The sequence below is a fragment of the Corylus avellana genome, chromosome 4, assembly GCF_965113065.1.
Source record: "Corylus avellana chromosome 4, dhCorAvel1.hap1.2, whole genome shotgun sequence".
NCBI classification, from domain to species: domain Eukaryota; kingdom Viridiplantae; phylum Streptophyta; class Magnoliopsida; order Fagales; family Betulaceae; genus Corylus; species Corylus avellana.
The window spans coordinates 8001327-8029220 of NC_142493.1; the positions used below are offsets into that span (position 1 = coordinate 8001327).

Below are 27894 nucleotides of genomic sequence, written 5' to 3' on the forward strand. Positions count from 1 at the left end.
ACTAGGAAAAATAAAAAACATTTATGCACAAGCAGATTATGGCTCTTACAATTCTTGTACACCTTTTGAACCCTAAGTTTGAGGAAATGTTAGGGTACAACTAGTATTACTATATTGTATTTTTGATGATCAACTGGAATGGATAGAGTGGATTGTGATGTTGAATGTAGTTGAGATGGAGTTTCTGTATTGAATGATACTAAAAATGCATGGTTTGAGCTATTCGAGATACTAAGTCTCCAATTACAAAGAAAAAAAAAAAACTTGATTAATCTTTTTCAATGATCTTAATATGGACTGACCTAGTGGCGGAACTAAAATTTATGGTGTGAGGAGATGGATTTTTTTTTTTTTTGGTTGGGGAGATACAGACTTATATAATACAAAAGCACATAAATATATATAATCTCTTTATATGTGTGTTTGTGCATGTTTATATATAATAAAAGCATAGAAGTCTTACATTTAATCTCATGGCATCCAAAACACACATTAATAGTATAAATAACTAATAAAATAAATTAAACACGATCTATAGGAAAAAAAGTACATTGCAGTGTATACTCTTTTTTCTAACAATTTGCTCAAGCTCCAAATAACAACAATGCTTAGAGTCAAGCCAAATAATGGTAACTGATTGTTGGTTAAAAGCCATTCAAAGAACCCAAATCATTTAACGTTTTCTTTTATATACTCAATCATAGTCCCAAACCAAATTGAGCTTCTGGTTATAAGCGAACTAGAATATGAAGGGAAACAAAATGAATGGGGCATTTTAGGTTTTTTATGTTGAAAGAGGCGGTAAACTAGAAAAAATAATTAAAAGGAGACGCAAATTTTTATTTTTTATTTTTTTTGGGGGGTTGGGGGGCGCAAAACTTAAAAAAAAAAAAAAAAGAATTAAAATGGGACACAAATATTATTTTCGGGTGACAAAAATATTATTTTGGAAGGACAAATTTATAAAATTGGTATATTTTAAGCAAATTTGTAAAAATTTTGGGGAGATTCACCCCTGGACTGACCCTTCTTTATGTTTGATCTCTTATACCATTTTGTATTCTCTCCACCTCTCTATAAATAGAGACTCTTTGCATTATAAGATTATCAGTAAATAAGAGCAACGCATCATTCATTTGGACATCCATACTTTTTTTGTTGTTGAGAAAACCATTCCAGTCTCATTAAAAGGAGGAGCACGAGCATAAACGCCTTTACAACTCAGAGCAAAGCTCATAAAGAATCATAGTTGAAGCTACAATGTTACATGTTATAGATGCATACAAAATAATCTAACATTTAAGACCTATCTATGACAAATCTTTCCCTAACTCATTACTAATATTCAGTTATAACAATAGATCTGTTCCAGACATACTCCACTCAATGCATAGGTAGCTCATTTTCCTCGGCAAGGGTGCATAAGCCCCCAACCAAAACTCTTCTTCCTAAACTCGCAAGCCAGGAAATTATTCACATCCTCAACTCAAAAAGGTTAGGACCATAAAATCAGGAAAACAGAAAATACAGAAAAAGAAAAGAAAAGAAAAAAAAAAAAACACAAATGCCCACAAACACCACCAGAGGCAGCCAGAAAATTCAGGCCAGAGCGCGAAACAACCACACGGAGCACTTGCGAGTCACGATTTGACGCTGGAATCAGAAGCCATTGGAAGCAGGTGGGCCCGGAGCGCGCGGTGGAGGGCCCGTGTCGAGGAGGGCTGACAAAGGAACCTAGATTGAGCATAATGGAGTCCGATCCAAGAGCCCCATCAACCCCGGCAAAGGACACAGCACCAGGAGGACAGTACACCGGCGCGGAGGACCAAGAACCCCAAAAAAAAGAGAAGAAGAAAACCAAAAAAAAAAAGTGGGGGAGGGGGTGAAAGAATCGGGGGGCGGGGGGGAAGAAGAGGGAAAGGGAGTGGGGGGAAAGGGAGAACTCAAGTTCTCGGACATCCATGCTCATTATGAAGAAAAACTTAAAGAAATGGTGTCAACTTGGTTTTGTATGAGAGGTAAAAGTTGAAATACAAGAAGTATATGCAACTCTAAAACATCCGAAAAAAGAATTAAAAAAGAAATTTTGCTATTAGCTAATAGGCAATAGTTAGCAACGTCACAGCAAAAATAAGTAGCAACAACAGAAATTAACCGGTTCGTGTTAATTGTTTGTGTTCTGCAGAAGCCATAAGATTCTGTAGTACTTTTCTTTCATGTGATATATTATATACAGTACACTTTTTCAGTCATTCGTCTAGTTTGTTCAATCATGGTGGTTAATCGAGGAGTTGGGCTATCTCATCATCATCATCTCCGATCACACACGCATTGGAGAATGAACCTTGAGGTGGTACTGATGCCCTCAAAGAGCAGAAAAGATCACTATTTCAGCATCGCAGAGGAAACAGCCCCAAAGCCTTCTTAAACAGCATAGAGCCCCAAAGCCTACAAAAGCCACCAATAGTTGAGAGAGAGATGGAGAATGAAACAAAGTGAACAAGTTGAAGGAAACAATATTTTTCCTGTTGTGGCGAAACAGAGGGGTTGTCTAAACTTTGGAGCTTTGGCAATAAAAAGTACAAGGAATAATTAAATGATATTGCTTTCTACATTTTCCTAGGCGATGAGATAATAAAGTGAAAATGGTTTTTTATGGGCTATCTTGGTATGCTTTCCAGATCTCTGGACAGAAATTATATGATATGTTTGTGCCCTCTTACACTACTCCTGTCCCCCCGGAAGTACTCCATTGTAAAATGATATATTGTAAAATATATGATATATTGTAAAATAGTAATGTTATGCAACTTTTTATTTTTTTATTTTTTATAATTGGTGTGATTTTTAAAATCATCATAAATCAAAATTTAATAATAACTAATTTTAAATCCAATAATGATTTTAAAATTTACATCAATTTTGAGACGATGAAAAGATCATCCTTACTATTACTTATATAGCCATGTCGCCTTCCTCTGCCATAGTATCCGCCGCCGATGCCATTGTTAAGTGATTTTATTTATTATCTTTTTTTATTTTTCCTATATTTTTCTATTCTATGTATTTCTATTTTTTGGCTACTTTTTTGTCCCAACTTTTATTATTATTATTATTATTATTTTTTTTTTTTTCTTGCCAGAGTTTTCACTCTCTATCCATCACTGATGGTCGTGTGTGGTTGTCTCAGCCTACTACTGAAGGTCATGTCGATAACCCTTCAGTGTTTTGTTTCGTTTATGAAACTTTGTCTACTTCAACTGCCTTTGTTGGCGGTATCAGTTACTTGGAAAGGACTCGTCAGTTATTTGACAAATTCTCAACTGTTCTCAAGAAGGCTTTGCCCCCTTTGTTTTTTATTGTAACTAGATAGCGCGAGATTCTTCATTATAATTTAATTTTAAAATTTAAATATATCATTTTTCATTATAAGTTAAAAAGACGTATAAAAATATATCTCACCTCTTTAAATAAAAAAAAAATTAAAATCTTTGTTCCTATAAGTATATATGATTTAAAATGAATAATATAAAGAAAAAATTTTGCAAGAATAATACATGGATTATAATATAGTTAACGCAATTAAGGATGCTAATTAATGACATGTGGATTATAGTGAAATATAATTAACGCAATTAATGACCGGTCTTTTAAGAAAAACCGGTTATATATATATATATATGACCTTTTTTTTTGGAGAATCCTAAACGTATTAATATACATATTATTATTTTTTTTTTAAAGGAATATTGAGATATTTATTAAGTCAAAAAGATCCGAAAGGATCACACAAGAAGAAGAGGTTGCTCCCTCCTTACAATATCACGTATACTTGGTGGGGTATCCCCCAACCAAGTAGAGAAAGTGACATGGGTGGTAGCCAATTTTACAAGCATATGCGCAGCATTATTGGCGTCCCTCAAAACATGTAAAAATCTAGCATTCTCCAAACCACGTAACTCTAACTATATACCTTCTATGAACTGTCCAAAGCTACTAAAACACTGCCCTTTTATGTCAATAGCTTCAATAACTTGCATGGCGTCCCCTTCAAGAAAGATATTATCAAAGCCCATTTCTTTGCTAAACAACATGGCATTCAGGGCTGCCATGGCTTCTGCCGTGGTGGGATCTGCTATATATTCATTAGTTACACTGCGTGCGGCTTGGACTTTCCCCCTCGAGTCCCTGGCGATAATACCCAGCCCCATTCTTTGCTTATTCACGTTTATTGCCGCATCTTAGTTCATCTTAATCATGTTTGCTGGTGGGGGTTGCCACTTTGCAATATTACGTTTTAAACAATGAGACTCTTCCACTGCAACGCCGTTGGTCACTTGATGAAACTCTTCCAGTGCATTCTGTACCTCTCGCAGGAGCTAAGTTGGATGGAGAAAAGGGCCTCCATGAACTACAGTGTTCCTGCGCTGCCAGATGTGTGTAGCAGTTACCGCAAAAATCTCCATTTGAATTCTATCACAGCGAGCTAACAAATTCTCAAAAATAGTGGAGAATCTGCCACTCATTCCTCCAGCTTTTTGCAATTTTATCGGACCACTACCCCACACATCAGTTGATGACGGGCAACTCCACAAAATGTGTTCCACCGTGTCATCTTCAGCTTCACAAATAGGACACAAGGTACTTTGGACTACTCCTTTTTTTGAGAGATTAACCTTGGTAGGGAGAAGATTATTAAGGGCTCTCTATAAAAACATCTTGACTACATTCGGGACCTTCAAGTGCCAGCAATTGTTCCATGCAAAACTACTTGTTGGTTTAGATCCCCCACTTCACATATTGGACATAGTTTCCATCTCTAGATGATAAGTACTTCGGACGGAGAAAACGTCATTTTTAGTACATCAACAAATAAGTCTATCTTTTGTTCTAACCGGGCTAATTGGAATGCTTTTAATCACCTTTGCTTCTTCCTCAAGGAAAATTTCATAAACAAGATTGGCCTTCCATTGTTGTGAGTTTGGATCAATAAGCTCAGATACCTGGGCTTGCCTCTCTAAAAGTATTCTCGGAGATTGGACCACATACGTGGTTGGGTTTGGGATCCATCTATCTCCCCATACGCAAATATCACTCCCCTCTCCAATCCTCCACATTAGTCCATTTTGGAGAATCGGTTGTGCAACCATGATGCTCCTCCAAACAAAGGATGGCCGGTTTCCCAACTTGGCCTCCAAGATAGAGCTAGAGGGATAGTACTTAGCTTTGAGAATTTTTCTTGCCAAAGAATCCGGGCATTGTAGCAATCGCCAAATTTGTTTTGCTACAAGAGCTTTGTTAAAAAACCTCCAAATCGCGAAATCCCAAATCTCCCTTTGCTTTGGATACCCCCATTCTTTCCCAGCTCATCCAATGTATTATAGATATATTCTCCTTTTGGCCCCACCAGAAACGTTGCTCATCCCTTGTATCTCCTTACACAAAACTATAGGGAGTTGAAAAACGCTCATGCAATAGGTGGGTATTGCTTGCGCCACTGCCTTGATTAAGATCTCCTTTCCATCTTGTGATAAGAACTTCGTCTTCCAATTTTTAAGACAATTCCATTCTCTATCCTTGATGCATTTAAAAGCCTCTGTCCGTGACTTGCCTACGAGAGTCGGTAGTCCCAAATACTTATCATAACTTTGGGTCGCTTGGAGACCCGAGAGCTGAGAGATTTCCAATCGTTTTTTCGAGCTAGTATTGCGACTGAAAAAAGATGAATGTCTTATCCTTATTTAGCTTTTGGCCCGAGGCAGCTTCATATCTTTCTAGAAGCTTCATTAACCTCCTCCATTCCACCGAGTTCGCCTTGCTAAAAACCAAGTTGTCGTCTACAAAGAAAAGGTGGCTCAACCTAGGGCCTTTTTTAGAAGTGGGCACCTCAGGTAACACCCCCTTCCTTTCTGCTTGGGCCAAATGAGAACTAAGTGCTTCCGCACACAGCAGGAAAAAGTATGGGGAACGGGGATCGCCCTGATGGATCCCTTGTGAAGTTTTGATATATCCAATTGGCTGTCCATTCACCAAGACAACATAAGATACGGAGCAGACACATTCCATAATCAATTTTACCCATTTCTCCGGAAATTCCATTTTCGCATGACGACTTCTAAAATCACCCACTCCACTCTGTCATTGGCCTTGCTCATGTCTAGCTTTATCCCCATGTAGCCCACTTTACTCCACATTCTAGTGTGCATGGAATGTAGAGTTTCATAAGCCGGCATAATATTATCAGAAATTAGTCTACTTGGGATAAAGGCACTTTGATTGTCTATAATAACATGTGGAAGAACCATCTTGAGCCGATTCGCCAATACTTTGGATATGATTTTATAAATGACATCACAGAGGCTAATAGACCTAAAATCAGAGACACAACTAGGAACTGGTTTTTTTGGGATTAGTGCAATATGCGTAACATTAATTTTCTCCTCTATCTTAGAACCATTAAGAAAGTGTAAAACTGCACGACATACCTCCGGACCCACCGTGGCCCAATTTTGTTGATAAAACCCAGCCAAGAAGCCATCCAGTCTTTGAGCTTTGATGGGTCCCATCTGCATCAGTGATCTATGCACTTCCTCCTCCGAAAAATCAGTAACCAGTTGCCGTTTCATCTCCTCTGTGAGTCTGCCTTCAACTGCATTTAAACACTCATCTATGTTATGGGGAGTATCCGTAGTGAAGAGTGTTTGGTAGTAGGTGACAAAGGCTTCCTCAATGGTGACCTAAGATGCACACGTACACCCTTCTTCGTCAATAATAGTCTCAATACTATTACAGCATTGGCGTTGGTTTGCACAAGCGTAAAAAAATTTTGTATTATGGTCTCCATCTCGAAGCCAATCTTCCTTCGCTCCTTGACGCCATTTGAGGTCTTCTTGTTCCATCAGCACATGCAATTCTTCTTTAAGGGCCCTCTCAACGTGCACATTCTTGGGGTTTGCCTCCACTTGGATTTTCTCCAATTCTTTTGTTTTCTCCTGAATATACCCTTCTGTTGGTTGCTTCTTCTTTTTGACCCATTGTTGGATGACCTTCTGGCAGCTATTTAATTTGTCCTTGAAAACTGACCACGGGTCCCCACATAATCTTCTCCCTTTCCATGAGTCTTGGACAACCTTAGTAAAATCCCCACACTTCGTCCACCCTGCTTAAAAACGAAATTGTCTACATTTACGCCCAGTTGTAGCTCCATTCTTGTTTCAAGGAATGAGAAGTGGATGGTGGTCGGAGCTGCAACATGCCATAACATCTACTCCCAAATCATTCCGAATTGCACTCCATTCCGTATTGGCCATAGCCCTATCCAATCGATCTTGGGTATAATCTACATCATAACGCCCATTATTCCATGTGAATTTTGATCCCTTGAAACCCAAATCATAGAGTTGACTATCTTCCAAAGCTCTTTGAAAATTTTCCATTTGCCATATAGGACGATAATCAGTGCCCTTTATTTCAAACAAAACTACAACTTCATTAAAATCCCCCACACATAGCCATGGAAGAGGTTTTAAATGGGAAAGGTGCCTTAACAACGCCCAAGATTCCTTTCTTTTTTCCATTTCGGGGTTGCCATAGAATCACGTTACTTTCTAAATGGGACCCGTCTCACTACCAAAAACAATTGTGTTAATGTGCCGTCGACTAAAGTTTTGAATGTCAACGTGAAAACCAGCCCTCCAAAATAAAAGCAAACCTCCACTGTGCCCCACACAATCAACTCCAAACATATATTAAAAGCCCAGTTTTATATGTAAAAAGTCACAATTTTTATTAAGCATTTTCGTTTCCATTATAAAAACCAAATAGGGTTTCTTATCCTTCACAATGTGGTAAAGGTCACGAACTGTCTTAGGGTTCCTAAGCGCTTGGCTGTTCCAACTCAAAAGACTCATTGAGAATGGCGGGGCTGCATCATAGCTGCCACCATATCGAAAATCTCATTCCCAGATAAGTCCTCCATAGTTTTTACCCGTTTCCTGCTTGAGTTGTCTTCATTCCCATGACTTGGAGCCTCAGTCCCTACCCTTGGTTTTGCCAACTTCGTGCCAATATCGCAGCCCCGTCTCTTTCTCCCCACTTGGGTAATAGGTTGGGTAATAGGCCCATTAAGTAAAGAAGCTGTCCCAGGGACTTTAGTACTAGCTCGGCCTAGAGACGCACCAGTAGAGTTTGCAAGCAACTTCCTCCCAATTGACTTGAATTCAGTCACGTGCCTAATGCTTGGTGATGTGGCTTCACCCAGACCCATCTTCTTAATGGTTCCCTCCTTATTTCCCTCCATTACATTCCAGACCATCTTTTCCCTTATTTGATCCCATTGACCAATATAAATGTTTGATGGTCCCCCATTATTTCTTTCCTCATTACTTGCTACTTCAACCGGATCCCCCAAATGATGGTACTGGTTAGAATCTTCATTAGTAACCTTTTGGAGTGGTTTGTTTCTTGCCAAAAATTCATCTCCTAAATTTCCTGCGGATACTTTCTTCATACCAAACTGTGGAGGATTTGTGCAATCATCGGTTGCCCGATTAAGATTACCCAAACTTTGTGAAAACTCGAAATACCCTCATCCCCGCCCGGGGGTGTCACTAGTCTGGTGGAGTTCCGGCCACCACCCGTCTCGGTGAATCCACTGTTAGCATCACCCTGCTCGCTCTCCAACTGGTGGCTGCACTACTCATTTCTTGATTCTCTCCTCACTCCTCGATCCCAAGAGCTACTACCTCCGTATCTTCGGTTCGGGGACTTGACTCTCAACCATGGGCCAAATTCAGGTCCGTTATCCCTCCCCTGTCGCCACTTATTTCCCACTATTGCACACACCTTATTGCCATGATGAATCACACCGTAGTTAAAGCAAAATTTCGGGATCTTTTCGTATCGAAAGGTCACCCAAATTGACTTGACCTTCAATTAGAGAAATCTACCCCGAGACAAGGGTTTGGATAAATCTAAAACTATTCTTATCCTCAGAAATTCACCCCACCCAACTCCATCGTCATTCACCACAACCTCCTCCGCCTCACCAACGGTTGCTCTAATCCGGCGCCTAGTCTCCTTACCCATACATCCCAGGGAAAGGTTGAAATTCCGAACCCAAAAGGCCACTTTTTCAAACTCCAATTGGTAAGGAGGCATCACCCCATAAAAATTTGCCAGAGAAAACAAATGCCCATCAAACTTCCACGGGCGTCCTTCCAAAATCTTGGATTTATCCCAGGAATGCTCGAACTCAATAAGAAACAAGTTTGGTCCTAGGGCTTTGAAGGTTACCCAGCCTATCGGATGCCATGCTCGGATCAATAGGGTTTTAATGATCTCCTTCCCTAGAATCCCTACTATCCAATCTGCCAACAGTTTCCTTACAACGCACAACGACCCTAGAGACACTACATAATCAATTTCCTACTCCGGGATATCAACCCCCATGCACTCCAAGTCCAACAGGTTGAACCTCTCCCTTTAGTTAGTTAGATCGTCTGTCATATTACTCATGGTTCCAGACAAACATCACAACCTCTCACCAAAGTGATAAGAGAGAAAGCTTCACCTTTAGGTTTCAGAGAGAAAACCTAGAGAGAAGAATCCTTAGCCTCTTCGACTTCTTGTTAGTAGCTTAATATACATATTAAATTGAGTAAACGTATTAATACATAATAATTTGATTTATATTATTTGTTTCTTTATTTGATTCGGACATTAATAATACTTAATTTATTAAATAATTTATATATGAAAAACTCTTGAAATATAATTAACGCAATTAATGAGGTTAATTAATGCCGCTTTTTCCTTAAAAAAACCGGTTAAAAAATCATGCCTTAAAAACCAGTTTAGCATTTAAAAAAAAATAGGTTCACGCCACATATCGCAATTTTAAGGCACTTCATATATATATATATATATATATATATGTTTCCCTTTCTCCGCACTAAATAGAAAAAAGTGAAGAGAAAAAAAAAAGGTAATCATACGAAGGATATGTCAAACTTATCATCTATTATTATGTTTAATCACTTTAATATCTATATGTTCTTCGGGACATCCGACTTTAATATGTATATAACATAATATTATATGTTATAGTTGAATTAGATGAACTAATTGATATGATGTAGGAACAAAATAAAAAAAATTTTCATTGCATTATTAATCAAAAATAATAAAAAACCGGTTCAAAAAACTTAAGTTGCATGGGTTCAGTTGGTTTTTTAAGAGGCATAAAGATTATTAATCAAAAATTTCATTGCATTATTTTTGGTTTTTTTTTAAAAAAATATATAATTGTATATTAATTATTAATTGTATAGATTGTCAGATTTTTATTCAACATAATGATTAGGTATTTATTTTTGATTTCATTAGCAAAAATAAACTTTATTAATAATATATATATATGATTAGCATTTTACGAGAAATTATGTATTCGATGTCCAAACCAAAGTGTAAAATTAATCACAACGGTCATCTTGGGGCTTATTTTTGCTTAGTGTCAATTAGTTTGTAAACTCGTTAATTGTTTGATATAATATGCTTCTTATTTGATATTTGTCTGATGCGTATCATTTTTGCTTAGTGTCCATTAGTTTGTAAAATCGTTAATTGTTTAATATAACATGCATCTATTCGCCTATGAGATTTTTTGTTTATTTGTATGATTTACCCGGATTTTCAATTTTTTTTTGTAAGTACTTTTTATGCTTTTGAAAGCAAAAGAAGGCAAAAATTTATTTGATTATTATTCTAAAAGGGAACTTTGAAACACCTAAGAGATAATTAAGATTGAATATAATGTGAGATGATTATTTGATTGCATTGTTGACTGAAATATTTTTTATTATTTTGCTATGTACTTTTTTTAAGGCTCATAATTATGTGGGTTTTATAATTTGTATGAAATATAACAGGTATAACACTAATAATATTAATGATTCTTACTAACTTTCTATAAATGCTTTGATAATCACAATCCAAGCTTTCTTTTCACTATTTTTTTTTCTTTATATTTTTCATTTAAAACTATGCATATAGGAACAAAGATTTTAACACGTTTTAATTTATATGGATTAAACTAATTAAAGTTAAAGGCCTTATGATAGTAAAATTTTATGCGACTTATACATTTATGCAATGTTCTATGCATGATTGTGTGTCATTATGTTGAGTAATTTATTGGTGTATAACCTTTAGCATGTCTTTTTATTTAAAAGGATGTGATAGTTTTTTTTTTTTTTTTACTACCTATAATGAAAAGTTTGATAGAGATGTGTTTAAATTTTGACATTAAACCATAACAAAGAATCTTGCGCATACTTTTTTCTACAACCAAAGTACTTTTTCGAATGTTCATAATTTTGAGTTTTATTTGTGTTGAAATCTAATAAGTATTACACCAACAATATTAGAGATTCTTTTTAATTTTACATTAATGTTTTGATTAAGAAAAATTCAAGTTTTCCTCTTACAATTATGAAAAGTAAATTTCATAATACTTATGAAAAGTACGATTATAATATTTTTAAATTTTATAATTAAATTATAATGAAGAAGCATTACGCGGGTTATAAGCTAATTATTTAATAACTCTGCAATTCCAATATATGTTTCCCATGGGAAACATATATTGATTTATGGCCATAAATAAGTCACTTCATCTGTATGTAACCAGTGGGAAGCCAGATCCTTCCATTTCTAGAATCTTATTGTTTTTCCAATGCTTTAAAAAGTCAATAAGATCCTGTGAGTAATTTATAGAATTCCATTTATTTTTTCAATATTTTAAAGTGGGATACCTAGCTGGGGGAGGATTGATTTGCTCCCTCTCACCCACCCTTGGCTCTGCCTATGTCTCCATAACATAATCAAGCATCTATATACTTAGACCAAGGCTCTGCCTAGTCTCCATAACATAAATTAAGCATCTATACTTAGACATCTAATGTTGTTTTTCAATTGAGATAATGCGTATCCATGTCTTCTTTATCTTTCAACGTCAGTTAGGGAAAAGGTAACCTGCAAGGAATCGAAAGATATACCAACATAAATAGTATGCTATGTCTTGGCATTTTGTCACAAACCAAGGCTATTGATGAGTTGAAACCAATATCACTGAAACCACCAATTTCATATTATATATGCTTATATGCTAAAACTGTATGTTGGGTAAATATGAGGTCCCTAAATATTAAAATTTAAATTAAAGTGATTGAATTCTTAATATTATAAACAAACTTAGTGTTGTGTAATGTTGCAAACTTACCCCAGCTTAAGAGAAGTGTCTTCGTTGTCTTGGTGTTGAGGAGGATAAGATGAGCTGCAAATATTGATGATTGACTCAGATGACTGACCTTGTTCAATTGCATGTATTTTAATTTTCAACTGCTTCTCCATCTGCTGAAAGAAACATCTCCCATCAACTGAGAAAGTAGGGAAACAAAGAAAACACAAAGAAATTCAACACCTGATACCTGTTTTAGGCACTGGTTATCCTCCATCAGTTGGGCTTCCTGCATTTAAAGGGAACTTTCAACACATGACAAGAGAACAAAACCAACAACATAGAAACCCAAAGACATATAAAAGCCAATGCACATACAAAGACCTTGGAAAAACGAAATCAAATTGTCCCCAATATGGTTTTTGTGGACTTGCATCAACATATATGTGCATGAAGATGTTTTAAATTCTATATTTTTTGAAATTATAATAATTGCATGAAATGTCTTTAAAAATTTAAAGTTTAGGACATGACCTTCCGCTTAAGGGCACTGATCTCCCCAAGAAATCTTTCATCCTGAAACACGTAAAAGCTTCTCACATTAACAGAAATTTCATCGCTCTATTATAATGCCAGCAAATAGAGACAACATAGAGAGACAAACCTTTGTATTTAAAACACGGCTCAAGCCTACTTCGAGAAGTTCCTCTAGTTTCTGTAGTTCTTCTACATTCAATCGTTGGAGCACTTCTCCTATCATCTGCCTGTTAGATGTAATCATTCTACCATTAATTTAGTTTCACAAATGGCACAAACAGTAGCAATGTCGTTACACTACCTCATTCCATGAGTCCTCTCCACGGTCTCATTGCTCGACAAGGTTTTAGCACTGTTGTCAATCTAAAAGGGCACAAAGAGTAGTCAATATTCATGAAGAATTTTAGTATATGATATGTCTGCAAGCACTTTTAATATGTAGGCATTTCCTGCCTTCGGTTAGATATTTAAGGGCTCATCATTTTGAAATTGCTACAAGTAATTTGTTCTAGGAAACACATCTAGCTTTCATATTACGAAACGATTTTCCTTTTTTATGTAAGTTTCAAAAAGTTTCAGATAACAGTTTAATAAACAATCCAAAATCATGTTTCCTTAGGATTGCATTAACGTTTACGTATAAATTAAGGAAATAAGACTGGAAAAAATTGTAAATAATGTTGTTAATTAGAAGAGTTTGTTATGGTTTACAGTAAGTGAGTATTTTAGTCATTGTAATATTTTTCGACCTAAATAATAAAGTATGTGAGGCTACATGAGGAGTAAAGAGCCTCCAGCTTCTCTCTAAACTTTTCGTGCAAACTACAATATGATATTAGAGTAGGTTTAGCCTTTAGGATCCTTGGTCTAAACCCCACATATGTGAAAAACTTTGTAAAGGTATATTCAAAGTTGATAAATTGTATATGTACAATGAAGTAGTATATGTACTACAATTTGACCTAATGGAGAACAATACCAGACATAATCAAATATTACAAGATATTCTATATACTAAGCAAATCTTCTAGTATCCTTCCTTGCTGTCCAAGCTATTCTCTAATTGTGCAACTTTCCCTCTAGAACAGATTAGATTACATGCGTATTCTTAAGGAAATCTTCTCTGGATGCTGTCATAGGTGGTCGTGGAATGCTCCAAATCTTTCCATATCGATTCTCTGTTTTACTGCAGTTGCTGGGATCGTTTGCATACGAGTCTGCGCTTGAGCGCACTGGATGTGCGCTCGATCCTTGGCAAGCCTGCTTGTTTGCGAACCTGCTTGCTTGCGCTCAAGCACACTGGATGTGTGCTCGATCCTTGGCCAGCCTACTTGCTTGCACTCAAGCCCTTGATAGCTTGGTATACTTTAACACCCACCCGCAAGTTTATGGGGGGAGCAACCACCAACAACTTGGACTTCAGAGCAAGGAATTGAGCTGATGGGAGTCCTTTGGTAAATAAATCAGCCACTTGATCATGAGTAGAAATGAATTGAAGTAAGATACCCCGATTAAGCACCTTTTCTCTAACAAAATGGTAGTCAACCTCTATGTGTTTGGTTCTAGCATGGAAGACTGGATTAGAAGCTAATGCTAAGGCACTGATGTTGTCACACCAGAGAACTGGAGGACCAGCTAGATATACTTGGATCTCTTTCTGTAGCATTCTAATCCAAAAAAGTTCTGTTGTAGTGATGGAGAGTGATCTATACTCTACTTTAGTGCTAGACCTTGAAACAACAGCCTGCTTCTTTGCACTTCAGGCTATAAGGCAGTCCCCTAGGAACACTGCATATGGTGCAGGTGTGTTGGCAGGGGGTGAGGCTGCAGGGTTGGTTATTGAGGGAGAGGCATGGGAACTAGGGGAAGGGTGGTTGGTGTCTACATTTAATGTTGCAGATGCAGTAGAGGATGAGGTTTCGGATGCTCAGGTTGCAGTTGGGGTTGGGTCAAGTGAGGTGGCTGCTGCGCTAGAGTTAGTCTCAACAGAAAATGGATAGTTAAGAGGTAATGAAATAGGTAGAAAGAGAGGAGCATCACCTTGTGCATTGATCTTGGAATGAAATTGTGTAGTAGCTTGATCCTTGGCAGGGAATGAATCTTCATTAAAGATAACATGCTTAGACAAATAAGCTTTGTTAGTCACAGGGTCCAAACACTTATAGCCGGCATAATTGTAGCATAGGAAGATGCAAGGTTTTGACCTATACTCTAACTTGTGCAAGCCATAGGGTTTGAGAAGAGGGTAGCATAAGCAGCCAAAGACTAAGCGTTTGGTAATCTGGATCACGGTTGTAGAGCTTGGAGTAAGGAGACTGATTTTGTAAGACAGATGTGGGTAACCTATTGATCACATAGACTACTGTAAGGAAGCCATCTACCCAGTACCTATTGGAGAGATGAGAATGAGCTAGGAGAGTGAGGCCAGTTTCAAGTATGTGTCTGAGTTTGCGTTCAGCTAAGCCATTCTGTTGGGAGGTATATGGGCACGACTTTCTGCGCACAATTCCATTTTGAGATAAGAAAGATTGAAACTAAGTTGATGTATATTCTCCTCCACCATTAGATTGGAGTTGTTTGATTTTAGTGGAGAATTGGTTTTCGACAAGAAGTTTAAATTTGACAAAGTTCTCAAACACCTCTGATTTATGATGTAGAGGATAAATCCAAGTAAATCTAGACCAGTCATAAATAAAAACTATATGGTACTTATAGCCACTGACAGATTGCACAGGAGATGTCCAAATGTCACTATGAATTAGTTCAAGAGGTTTAACAGAGACACGGTTAGAAGCATGAAATGGCTGTCTTTTGCTTTTGCCTAATTGACATGAAACACAAGAAGCTGTTTTATTGACATCATAATTGGAAACAGGGAGAGATTTGTCTTTAACAATTCTATTGACAATCTCTAAGGAAGGATGCCTTAGTCTAAAATACCACACTAAAGAGGTGGTCCTTATTCCTAAGAAAGCTATAAAAGTCTTGGTCTCTTTGTGAAGATTCCCTCACAGCCTGAGTGGATACAAGCCATTTTCACACCTCTCCTCCAAGAGCGTTGCATGGTTCAGCAGGTCCTTAGTAAAATAATGAGATGAGGTTATGATAAAGTAGCAAAAATTATCACAACAAAATTTTTGTATAGAAAGTAGGTTGGCTGAGGGTTGTGGACAGTGTTATATATTGGTCATTTTAAAGGAAGAGTAAGGAGTGAAAAAGAGAGTGGAACCAGTATTTTCAATTTGAAGTTCAATGCCATTGCCTACTGCCACCTTCTCTTTCTGTTGGAAGGGTTGCTGAATTTGCAGATTCTCGGCATCTCTGTCAGAATTTCTTGTCAAAATCGTGTTGTTTCGTGGTGGTTAGTTCTTGTAGTTTTCATGGTCGGCGACATTCTCTATGGTGCTCAATGGCTATTACAATGATGTTTGGAAATTATCGTTGCTTTTAGTGGTTTCTAGCGGCTTTTGATGTCTTTATATGTGGATTTTTGTGTTCTTCAACAACATCTGTGGTGTTTAGAACTGTACGATGATCCTTCCAGTAGATTATGTGGTGTTGTAGTTGCAATCACCGCTGGAAATTGTGGCCAACGGCGCCGCCAGCAATAGGGAAGAGTGGTTGATATTGGTAGCTCTCCCTGTCGTGGATATGGATAGCTGCGTTCTCGGTTTATTTACCATCCTAACTGGTTTTGCATCTTTCAATCTAATTTAGAATCTTTTCTCCCAATTCAGAGTGTTCTGAGATTGATCCAACATCTTTTAGATTCGGTTTGGTAAGTTTTGTTTGGTTCAATGTCTTCTTTGGCCAGTTTAGTGAGTTTAACCTTAGGTTCTGTGGTTTTTTATCCGGTTCACTTTTTCTAGGTCGATTCAGTGGTGTTTCATCAAGTTCAATGCATTTTTCTGCCAGTTTAAAGCATATTCCAACCCGTTCAATGAGGTTCTAGCTGAGTTCATGTGGGTTCAGTGGTTAAGTGCAATTTTGGGTGGTTATTCCTTTCTCTTAACTGGTTCAAATAGTTTTTCATCAATTCAAATATTTTTCAACATGTTCAAGTGGTTTCTTAATTAGGCCAGGTGCCTTATAACTTGATTGTTGACTAGTCGTTGGGTTTCTGTTGTTGGATCTATTGAGGATCAATCTAACATTATTGTAGGTTTTCTGTTATTGGTTGCATTGATCATTAATCAAATTTAATTTGTTGGTTGGTTTGATCACGACAAATGTGATTGTTGTTGGTTGTTGATTATATTTATTGCTGGAATCATGATCGTCATAGTTGGTTGTCAAGATCTGACTAGCCCTTGTGTTTTCCGGTGGGTTCTCACTAGTTATTGGTGTTTTCCGGCGAGATTCAACACGCCTTAATGTGTTATGGCGAGATCTGACTACCAGTTGGAGTTTTCCGGCGAGCATTCAACCGGCGTTGAAGTTTTTGGCAAATTTTTGTTCGGCTTTGGCTTTTTGTGGAATTTCAACTTGTTTATGGTTGGTTTAGCGCATTTTCTTGTTCATGTTTCTTTTGTTAAGTCTGTTTTTTTATTATGTGTTCCAAGTTGTTCTAGCTTGGAGGAGATTATTAAATTTTCTTTTTTTGTTTGCTTTGTTCTTCCTAGTTGAGCTTATATGTATATATGCTCCAGCTTGAAGAGGAGTGTTAGAATGTGGTATCTCTAAAAATTGGGGTTGGAGACAAAGAGACACCCTAGTCCCAACTAGTTGGAGTGACTTAAGAAAGGGAATAAGGTTAATGGTTTCTAAATATTGTCGAGTGTCCTTTTCCATTGTCTAAACATTGTCTACATATTGGGATGAGGTATCGTGTGATGTAGTTGTCATGGGTACTTGTTGTTAGAGTATATCATGGAGTTCAGGAATAATAGTCACAATAGAAGACTATCACTGAGTCATTCTTGAAGATTATCACTGAGTTACAGGTAAATAGTTAAAAACTATCACCTAGCTAACCTTGATAGAATAAAAGTCTATTTGTATTCAACATGATTCTCTTATAAATATGAACATGCTATATTGTAAATAACACTCAGAGAAATAAGAGCTTAATGCAGCCTTAGGGCTTGATTTTGTGGATGTAGGTCATAGACCGAACCACGTAAATCTCTATGTCACTATCTTATTATTTCTGCATTTGTATTTCTTTTATGATATCAGAGCCTACCACAAGATGAATGGGGGCTCATACTGCTTATCCCGTGACAAGAACCAGAAAAAATATTGGCCAACACGTGAGGGAGGGTGTTGAGGAATAAATCTCACATTGCTTATGAACAAGATCTTGGACATGTTTATAAGGAGTGGGTAACCCTCTCTTATTGAACCGATTTTATGAGATGAGTTGCCAAAGTTCAAATCTCGGCCATAGTAGCCGATGCCGGCCACAATTGCCGAAGTTCAAGTTCAAGAGCAACCGATGTTTCAATTTTGGTGCCATCAACTCCACTCAACTACCTTGGCTGCCACTAACTCCAATGAGTTTCCGATCACCATCTCGGCCTCCGTTGCCGACCAAAGAACAAACTCAAGTTTTCACAAGTTTACACCTTGATTTTGAGGGGGAATATTAGAGTATATCATGGAGTTCAGGAATAATAGTCACAGTATAAGACTATCACTAGGTCACACTTGAAGTCTATCATCGAGTTACAGATAAATAGTTAAAGATTATTACCTAGCTAACCTTGTTAGAGTAGAAGTCTATTTGTATTGAACATGATTCTCCTATAAATAGGAGCATGTTATATTGTAAATAATACTTAGAGAAATAAGAGCTTAATGTAGCCTTAGTTCTTGATCTTGTGGATGTAGGTCATAGACCGAACCATGTAGATCCCTATGTCACTATCTTATTATTTCCACATTAGTATTTCTTTTACTTGTCATCTTCTAATGGGTAGACCATGCCACTACAATAAGGTAGCCATACATGATGGGAAGAAAAACACTTGTAGTTTCATGTTTGATAACGTGAAGATTGTACTCCTACCAAGTCAAGCCAAAACCTTCAAGAGGGGATGTTTACTCTTAGCAAGGAAGGAATTTGTGGATGAGATGCTAGCCTTAGGAGTAGTCTTTGTCTTGTTTGGGTGAATAAGTAGTATAGGAGAAGCAGTGCCAGAATTGGTGAAGGGCTTATTCGAGGAAATTGTTGATGTATTTCGAGAAGATTGGCCAGAAGGTTTACCTCCTTTTAGTGATATACAACGCCAAATTGACTTGGTTCCAAGAGCTAATCTCCCAAACTGCCCACATTACTGCATGAGTCCCAAGGATCATGAAGGGGTTGAGGCGTCAGGTGGATGCCTTATTGTCTAAAGGCCATATTAGAGAGAGCCTTTGTCCATACGATGTTCTACCATTACTTACACCCATGAAGGATGGGTCTTGGAGAATGTGTGGAAGCTGCAAAGCCATCAATAATATCATAGTCAGGTACAGATTGCCTATCCCTCAATTGGATGACTTGTTGGACCAATTGAGTGGTGCTAAAGAGTTTACAAAGCTGGATTTGAAGAGTTGTTACCATCAAATTCAGATTCATCCTAGGAATGAGTGGAAGACCACGTTTAAAATGCTTGGGGGGTTGTATGAGTGGTTGGTGATTGCTAGTGGTGTGATTTCTAAGATGACTCACTTTAATGCATGCAAAAAAACTTCCAATGCGGTGCATGTAGCTCAATTGTATTTTCGGGTGATGTATAGATTTACAATAAAAAATTATTTTAAGTAAAGTTCGCTTACAATTGGTTTATAAATAGAAGCGTCGATATTAATTCTTTGGGGAAACTACCTTTTGCCCCCATGAACTATAGCGCTTTGGCACTTTCCCCCCTTGAATTGCCAACTGTACTACTTTGCCCTCATTAACTACTATTTTGTGCCCAAAACGTCAGTCAAAGCCGTTAACTCAAACGGCCAACCCGTCATTTTGCGCCACTTTGCCCCCATGAACTACAACGCATTGTCACTTTAACCGTCTAAGTTAACGGCTTTGATTGATGAAAGGGAGTTTTGGGCACAAAATGGTAGTTTATGGGGGCAAAGTAGTGCAGTTGGCAGTTGATGGGAGGAAAGTGTCAAGGCGTTGTAGTTCATGGGGGCAAAAGGTAGTTTCCCCTAATTCTTTCTATATTGTCTATGTGGCTAATCCTCGTGGACCATTGGATTTAGCACCTATTATTGATTTGAAGCCGGTGAATGCTAAAGTTGAAGATCTTATTACTCAGATTTAGGAAGTTCACAACGCTATAGTTCAGACGTTGCAAGATTCTGTCACCAACTACAAAGCAATTACTGATAAGAAGAGACGTGCTACTGAATTTAAGGAAGGTGATTTTGTGTGAGTTTTCTTGACGAAAGACAGATTATTGGTTGGGGAGTATAACAGTCTTTTTGCTCGGAAGATTGAATCGTTGGTGAACAATAAGAAGATCAATACAAATGCATACTGGTTGAAACATCCAACCCATATCAAGACATCCGATGTGTTCAGTGTCCAACATCTTGTCCCATACAAGGGAGACTCATATGATGAGAATGTAGATTCGAGGGCGAATTCTTTCTAACCCAGAGAGGATGATGCATATGAGACAACGTTTGAATTCATGAAGAAAATTGGAGAAGACGTGAGCGTTCGAATGAGAGCCCAAGCCCATTTAAACAAGCCTGTTGGATGAGTTTAGGACAGAATTCTAGGGAGTCTTGGTCGATGGCTAGTCGATACTCGTTTAATTGAGGTGACTTCCCCAGAAGCTCAATTGATAGATGGTTGATGCCAGTTTAACCAAATGCTGCAAACTACAAAACCCAAGACGTTAGGTCGATAGCTGGTTGAAGTTCGTTCAACTGCAAACTTTAATCTCAAGGGTCCATTCAAACAAGAATTTTGTCCTTCAAATGCGAGTAAGAAGTTCCATTTTATTTTGCCTTCCTAGTAGGGTTTAAACTTGTTTTTCTATATAAACTCACTTAGGATGGCTTTGGTTCTAGATTATGTGTATTTTTCATTAGTTTTCATAAAGAAATATTCAAAGGTTGATTTTTCTCCTATTTTGCCTCATGCTATGTTGTTCATTCTCAGTTTTCAATAAGAAACTTACAAAGGGTGAATTTGTTTCTATTTTCCCTCAAAACCTTAAACTTTCTTGGTATTGTTGATGGGTTGTGACTTGTGTGTTTCTTTTATTTGTGAACCACTACACCATGCTACATCAACTGACCTCATTAGATATAAGGCCGTTTGAAAGATGAGGCTCCAGTGACATTGTTCTTGTGCAAGGAAGGCTATTGAACCTGAGAAGCTTAGTTCATAAGAAAATTGATGCAGACAAGTTGTCTTTTATTATCATTTTATCAATAAGAGTACTTCATGAAAAGTTTTTCATCATTTTTCCTAAATTTCTTAGCATTTTCTATGATGTATAGAAGGGTTGTGAGTTTTGTGTTTCAATATTCCATTTCTCACTATGCCACGCGGCATTAGCTGGAGTTAGAGCCCAACTACTTTCCTTCCAGCCATTGGCGATGTGTATGAAAGCAATGAGGTGACAAGTAATGAGCATGCAACTAGAGACACATTAGCAGGGAATGTAAGAGCGATTTGATCAATTTGATGCATTGGTTGACCAACTCCCCACCTTTGCTGTTGCTAACGGGCGTCACCATTAATCAAATTCGCGTTTCACAGAGGACAATGGTGACGAGAGTGTCAAGGAAGTTCCAACTACTCCAATGTGGGGCATGGAGCAAGGAGGAAGTGTCCCTTGGTGTCCAACCACACTAGAAAATGAGAGGCAGAGTTCAAACTTGACATACTAAAAGTTTCAAGGTTGTTTGTAGCCAGAAGATTTCCTAGATTGGGAAGCCATTGTGAAGGAGATTTTAGATTTCAACGAGGTCCCTTATGATAGGCGAGTTCCTATCATGGCTATTAAATTCGAAGAGCTGCTACATGGTGGCAACAGTTGAAACATAGTAGAGTCCGCCCAAAAAGTTAAAGATAAATAGTTGAGAGAAATTTTTGAAGCATATAAGAACAAATTAAATATTTTTACCCCATAATTATGGGAGAACGACGTACCAAGAGCTTCGTAATCTGAAGCATGGAAGGCGCTTTGTGGGTGAATACACCATGGAATTCTACAATTGCTACCATGCATTAATCAATTGCAACCGTGCATTAATCTTATAGAATTGGACGATCATTTGGTATCAAGGTACATAGGATGCATGAGGAAAAAATTTGAAGATTGTTTGAACTTCGTTGATCCTGTTAATGTATCTTAAGCTTATTAAAGTGTCTTGTATTTAGTGAAAGTTTTGTCTAGAAGATCAATGAGTGTAGTAGGAGGGAAAAATTAATGGAGGTAGAAGTTGAACAAACCCTGCACCTACTAATCGTAATATTTTTTCAGCACTTGCACAGAATAAGGGGCAAGCGAATGTGCAACCTAATAGGGCGGCTTCTAATAATGCACCATAACGTTGTTTCAAATGTAGTGAGCTTGGACATAGGATGGCTGATTGTAGGAAATGTGTCTGCTATTTGTAAGGGATTATTTATTGGATCAAAGAAGCTTGTTGATGATAATTTGGTTGATAGTGCACAACAACCTACTTATGATGTTGGGGAAGAATGTGAGAAGGAGATTGTCCAAGGAGAAGAGAGTCCTTTGTTAGTTGTGATTAGAGCGTGTTTTGCACCTTGTAAGTGTAAGGAGGATGACTAGTGTCACAATATTATCTTCCAATCTACTTGTACCAATGGGGGTAAGTGTGTAGGCTTATACTTGAACTAGTGATATATAAGATCAATGGTGCAATTATAGAAACTTAGGATCTTTCATGGTAAATCCATCAAAGTTATAAATATGCTTTCGAATATGCATGGCCATTACATTCTAGCTAACATCAAAAGCGACATTATTCACCAATTACAAAGTATATATCTAACCTGCAACTCCAAAGATGGTTGGTCCATTTTGTTGAGATTCTTTGAATGCAGATTTTGTCGTCTTTCAATTACCTGCTGCATACTTTAAACAACAAATGAATAGTGATTTAGATCCTTCCTCCTTTGTTTCCCTAGAAGAAAATGAAAGTAAATATAAAGTTAAAAAATTCTAAAATATACTGTTTTTTTTTTCTTCTTAAAATTTAAGATAGATAATGTTTTCACACACTACAAAAAAATGTGTTATTAGTAACGTGCCTATTGTGCAGGATTTTTTCACACGTCACTATTTGGTGACGTGGCACTTTTTCACACGTTACCAAAGTATTTGGTAACGTGTTAAAGTTAACACGTTACCATTTGGTGACGTGTCAAAGCTGACACGTTACAAAATGGTAACGTGTCAAATTTGACACGTCATTGTTCCGAAAATTAAAAAAAAAAAATTGACAACTTTAGTAACGTGTCAAAGTTGACACGTTACCATTTAATGACGTGTCAGCTTTGACACGTTACCATTTGGTAATATGTCAAATTTGATACGTTACTAAAGTTTTCAAATTTTTTTTATTTATTTTTTCAAATTTCCCATTGGTAACGTGTCAAATTTAACACGTTACCATTTAGTGACGTGTCAAAGCTAACACGTTACCAAATGGTAACGTGTCAAATTTGACACGTTACTAAAGTTGTCAATTATTTTTTTATTTCTTTCCTCTTTTTTCTTCATCCTGGCCGTGCTTCTTCTTTCTTCTCTTTTTCTCTCTTTTGCTCTCACGCCCATGGCAGCTCTCTCTTTTCTCATATGGGAAGAAGAAAAAGAAAAGGAGAAGAGAAAAAAAGAGAAGATAAGAAGAAGATGAAAAAGAGAAGAGATCGAAGATCTAACATTTTTTTTTTTTTTTTTTCTGCTGGGTTTGGGGTGTTGAAATTTGTTTTGGCTGCTGGGTTTGGGATTTTGAAATTTCTTTTGCTGTTGGGTTTGAAATTTTTCTGGGTCTGAATTTTTTGGTTGGTTTGGTTTGATTTTTCAGGTTGAATCCACTTAGGGATCGGACATTATATACTTTAATGAGTAATTTTTCTTATTGATTTTTTTGTCATTTGTCTTAACTTTTAAACCTACTGATTTTTCTGGTTCTTTGGGGTTGTAGGTTTCTGATTTTTGGTGTTGTAGGTTTCCAACTCCACACAGTGAGTGAGTAGTAAAATTAGATTCTAAGTTCAAAACTTTTGAAATTTTTTGCTTAAATTAATTTTTGCTGCTGAGTTTGAATCTATTGATCTATTCCAAGTTCAATTAATTCTTTTTTTGTCAAATAAATTTTTATTTGCTGGGTTTGAATTTTTGAAAATTAGGTTCGAATTTGATGTTATTTGAAATCTGGGTTTGGAATTTTGAAAATCAAATTCGAATATGATTTTATTTGAAATCTGGGTTTGGAATTCCATGATATTATTTGAAAAAAAAAATCCAGAAATAAATTTGAAATATATTTTTTTTTAATTAATTTTTTAAACTTTAGTAACGTGTCAATTTCTGACACGTTACTAAAGGGTGACGTGTCAGAAATTGACACGTTACTAAATTCCCATTAGTAACTTCCAATTTTGCAACCTGCCAGCCACGTTACTAATGACACGTTACTAACCGTTAGTAACGTGTCAACAGGCTTAACACGTCACTAATGGGCCGTTACAAAAAAATTATATTTTTGTAGTGACATGAGAATATATATATTCTAAAAGATCCAAGCAAAGAAACTTCGGGCTGATGACTGAAGATGTATATCTCATATTGACATATATGCTGCTGTCTCTGACCAATTGTGTATAAAATTACAATATGAAGCATATGTGCAACTGAGTTTCTATAGCACATCTATGCACCCTCAAATTATTTATATTGATTGACAGACGATTTGTTGACTTCTAACTTGGATATTTCTTAAACCTACAATTGTAAACTTCACTTAGCATGACTTTGACTTCAGATTTGGTGCTAATGACTTAAGATGTTACTTGCAAGCTTTAGAATATACAACAAAAGCAACATGGGATAATAGTTTTCCATGATAGTTCATTATGAAAGCCTACAAATTTATCAACATCCCCATGTATGTACTCTTGATCTATGTTTAATGTAGCTGGAATTTTTCTACAATCTCTCTTCAGATATGATAAGATCCATGAGTCTTGTTTCGAAATAAATAAGGCTAAGAGGTGAACCATGAGATCAATTACCAGTTAACTAATTTCACTGGAGCGTTATACTTTTCCACCTATGAAATATATGTTGCTTTTATAGTTGGACTACCTTTAGATGTTGGATTGGAGATGGACCTTGAGGCAAATGCGGCCGTTTGACATAATAAATCGCTATTGTGCCTATGCCCATGACATCACACACTATCTCTCTAACATCTCGCTTAGGCAACCATCGAGGAACACTGGAGTGAAACTTTTATCATAATTTTGCTCAAGCGACCATCAACAGGAGTAAAATAAACTACCAGATACTTGTAGCGTCTCAGATTCCCCTCCTAGAGTATTCTTCCTCTACTCAAATGGTCACACATTGAGGAATTGAAAGGAAAGGTTTGTATTAGCCTTTCTAAGATGGTAAAGTTTCTTATGTTTAGGAATATACAACTCTTTTATTGTCATAATAACGATTGTGATAATAATACAGTGTCTTTTGGTCACATCAACCACTGCAATTATCTTGTCCATCATAATTGCATGTGTTGTTTATTATAGTTGTGCTAATGGAACTTGTAAACTTTTCTTTAATTGTAGTTAAGGATGATTTTAGAATTCTCAGAGGGACTATCAGTTTTGGTAATTATATAGGCGCTTCATTCATGATTTTAGTACCATCATAGTACCAAACTTCCCAATGAAAGGCCGAAATGCTTGGTTCATCACCCTCATGAATGTGCTAGGAGCGTTAGACAACCCAAAGGGCATGACCAACCACTCATAAACCCTCTTGAACGCCGTCTTCCACTCATCACCCTCTTGAAGGCCGTCTTCCACTCATCACTTTGCCGAACCCGAATTTGATGGTACCTACTCTTCAGGTCAAGCTTTGTGAATACCGTCGCCCTACTCAGATGATCCAACAAATCATCCAACCGAAGAATAGGAAATCTATACCTTACCATGATTTTGTTGATGGCTCAGCTATCCACGAACCATCTTTCTTGGGAGTGAGCAAAGCTGGTACTCCACATGGGCTAAGACTCTCTCAAATATGCCCCTTGGCCAACAATCCCTCCACTTGTCACCTCAACTCTTTGTGCACTTTGGGGCTCATATTGTAGTGTGTTCGACTGGGGAGACTAGATCCGGGCGCCAAGCCAATTTGGTGTTGAATGTTTCAAAGAGGTGGTAGCTCCTCGGGTAATTTTGCTGGGAACACATCGGCAAACTCCTCCAACAACCCTTTAACTGATTCCGGCACCACTCCGTCGGTGTTGCTCTCCTTGCCAACAACACAAACACAATCTTCGAGGCTAGCATCTCCGTGATAAACTCCCGCTTTGCCAAGAGAGATTGACCCTTCCGTTTTGAAAGGTTAGGATTGTCTCCCGGACTCGGTAGGAGTGTAAGCTTCATGTTATTCACTAGGATTGTCTTCCTTATGAATCATGTCTTTAAACCTTTTATTGGACTATATATTTTTTATTGTTTACTTTGATGATATCTTAATGTACAGCAAGCAAGAAGATTGATCAACACTTACTGCATTTTCGCCAAATTTTTTAGAACTTTAGCACTTTTGCACAACCAGCCTGGTGTTCTTGGGTTTTGTGATTTCTAGTGGGGGAATTATGATGTATTGGAGAAACGTGGAAGTAATCATAAGTTGGCCTATGTTGTGATAGAATAAAATTTAAAATCCCAAAGAAGTAGAAAACAACAAAATAGAAAAATAAATTAATCACATAAGACACCAAGATTTAAGTGGTTCAACTTAACAAGCTTACATTCACTGAAGAAGACGACCCAAAAAAAATTTACTATCAAAAAATAAGAGTACAAAGAGTAACATGGAGAAAGCCACTCAAAACTCAAAGCCCTAATACACCCAAATTTTACTCTCGAACGAAAAACTCTCCTACACAAAGTGAGGAAAGCTGCTCTTCCTATATGTTTCTCCAACTTGCCCCCGTCAAAAAGTCTTCCTTTTATAGAAGCTCAAAGTCTGTTAAGGCAACAACTCCAAAACCAGAACTAAGAAGGACACAACACGTTGGCTAAGAAAGGAATCCAAATACAACATGGAGTAGTACATGTCCTGTTGGCTGCAAACGTTAACTCCAAAACCAATTCGGACAAGCAAAGACATATGGGCCCACAAAAGTGACTTGACTTGAAAATTCAAAGTCTATTCATGGTATCCAAAGTTTTCATGAGTTAGTTTCTATTTTATTAATGTTGTTTTATCAGAATTTTCAGCACTATTATTGCACCTATAACTTGTTGCTGGAAAGGAAGAGTTTTCAAGTGAATCCAAGAAGGTGACTGAGTCTCCTATTGTGAGTCTTGATACTCTCCTTAGTCAAGAAGGTAAGTACAAGACAACACAATTTTGTGGCTTTAATTTATGATGACAATTAATTGTCTTCAAAATCAAATGTTGTAATCCCAAAGTATGTTCCTAAATGCTTTGCACTTGTACAATATCAACTGTTTTAACCCCAAAATATGTTCCAAAACTAACCCCAAAATATGTTCCTAAATGCTTTGCACTTATTGACGTCTCTCTTTTTTTCTCTTGCATGAAAGTTGAAAACCAATGTTTCTATAAGTAGAGAGAGAGAGAGAGAGAGAGAGAGAGAGAAAAACCTTGGGCTGGAGAAGTCAAAGAGCTTTCCGGTAGCAGAAAAGACAAGGAGAGCCAGATCGGCGTCGCAGAGAGTTGAGAGCTCTAGAGCCTTCTTAAACAGCCCCCTCCTCCTCTTAGAGAAAGTCACCTGCCTTGCCGTCGTGTTCTCGATCTTTTTCATCTCTAATTTCCTCCTCGTCATTCTTGCAGAAAGAAGGCTACTCTGCTGCTCTGCAGGCCCGAGTTGGAATATGACAGTTGGTAAATTACCATTTTTAAGCCAAAAGAAAGAACCAATTTTTTTTTTTT

At 37.2% G+C, this 27894-nt stretch overlaps 1 protein-coding gene across 4 annotated transcripts; it reads right to left on the reverse strand.

Annotated features, from left to right (window-relative positions):
* Nucleotides 1-2067: 2067 nt before the first annotated feature.
* LOC132177028 (MADS-box protein SVP-like) lies at nucleotides 2068-27894 on the reverse strand. Of its 4 annotated transcripts, none has more exons than XM_059589229.2 (8): nucleotides 27606-27891; nucleotides 22752-22833; nucleotides 13077-13138; nucleotides 12903-13002; nucleotides 12773-12814; nucleotides 12489-12527; nucleotides 12281-12414; nucleotides 2068-2448 (listed from the first exon to the last, which is right to left on the reverse strand). In XM_059589229.2, exons 1-8 carry the CDS (start codon nucleotides 27785-27787, stop codon nucleotides 2391-2393), a joined length of 699 nt encoding a protein of 232 aa, XP_059445212.1. In that variant the 5' UTR covers nucleotides 27788-27891; the 3' UTR covers nucleotides 2068-2390. The 4 variants fall into 4 exon arrangements, with proteins under 4 accessions (XP_059445212.1, XP_059445214.1, XP_088371417.1 ...); XM_059589231.2 differs by having other exon boundaries at nucleotides 12281-12411; nucleotides 27606-27887; XM_088515291.1 differs by having other exon boundaries at nucleotides 22752-22882; nucleotides 27606-27696.

Coding starts and splice junctions, on each gene's coding strand:
- LOC132177028 (XM_059589229.2), bottom strand. CDS start 27,787: ATGACGAGGAGGAAATTAGAGATGAAAAAGATCGAGAACACGACGGCA. Junction 13,139..22,751: donor AACCATCTTTGGAGTTGCAG/GTTAGATATATA, acceptor GTGCCCTTTTAG/ATTGACAACAGTGCTAAAAC. Junction 12,815..12,902: donor GCCGTGTTTTAAATACAAAG/GTTTGTCTCTCT, acceptor TACGTGTTTCAG/GATGAAAGATTTCTTGGGGA.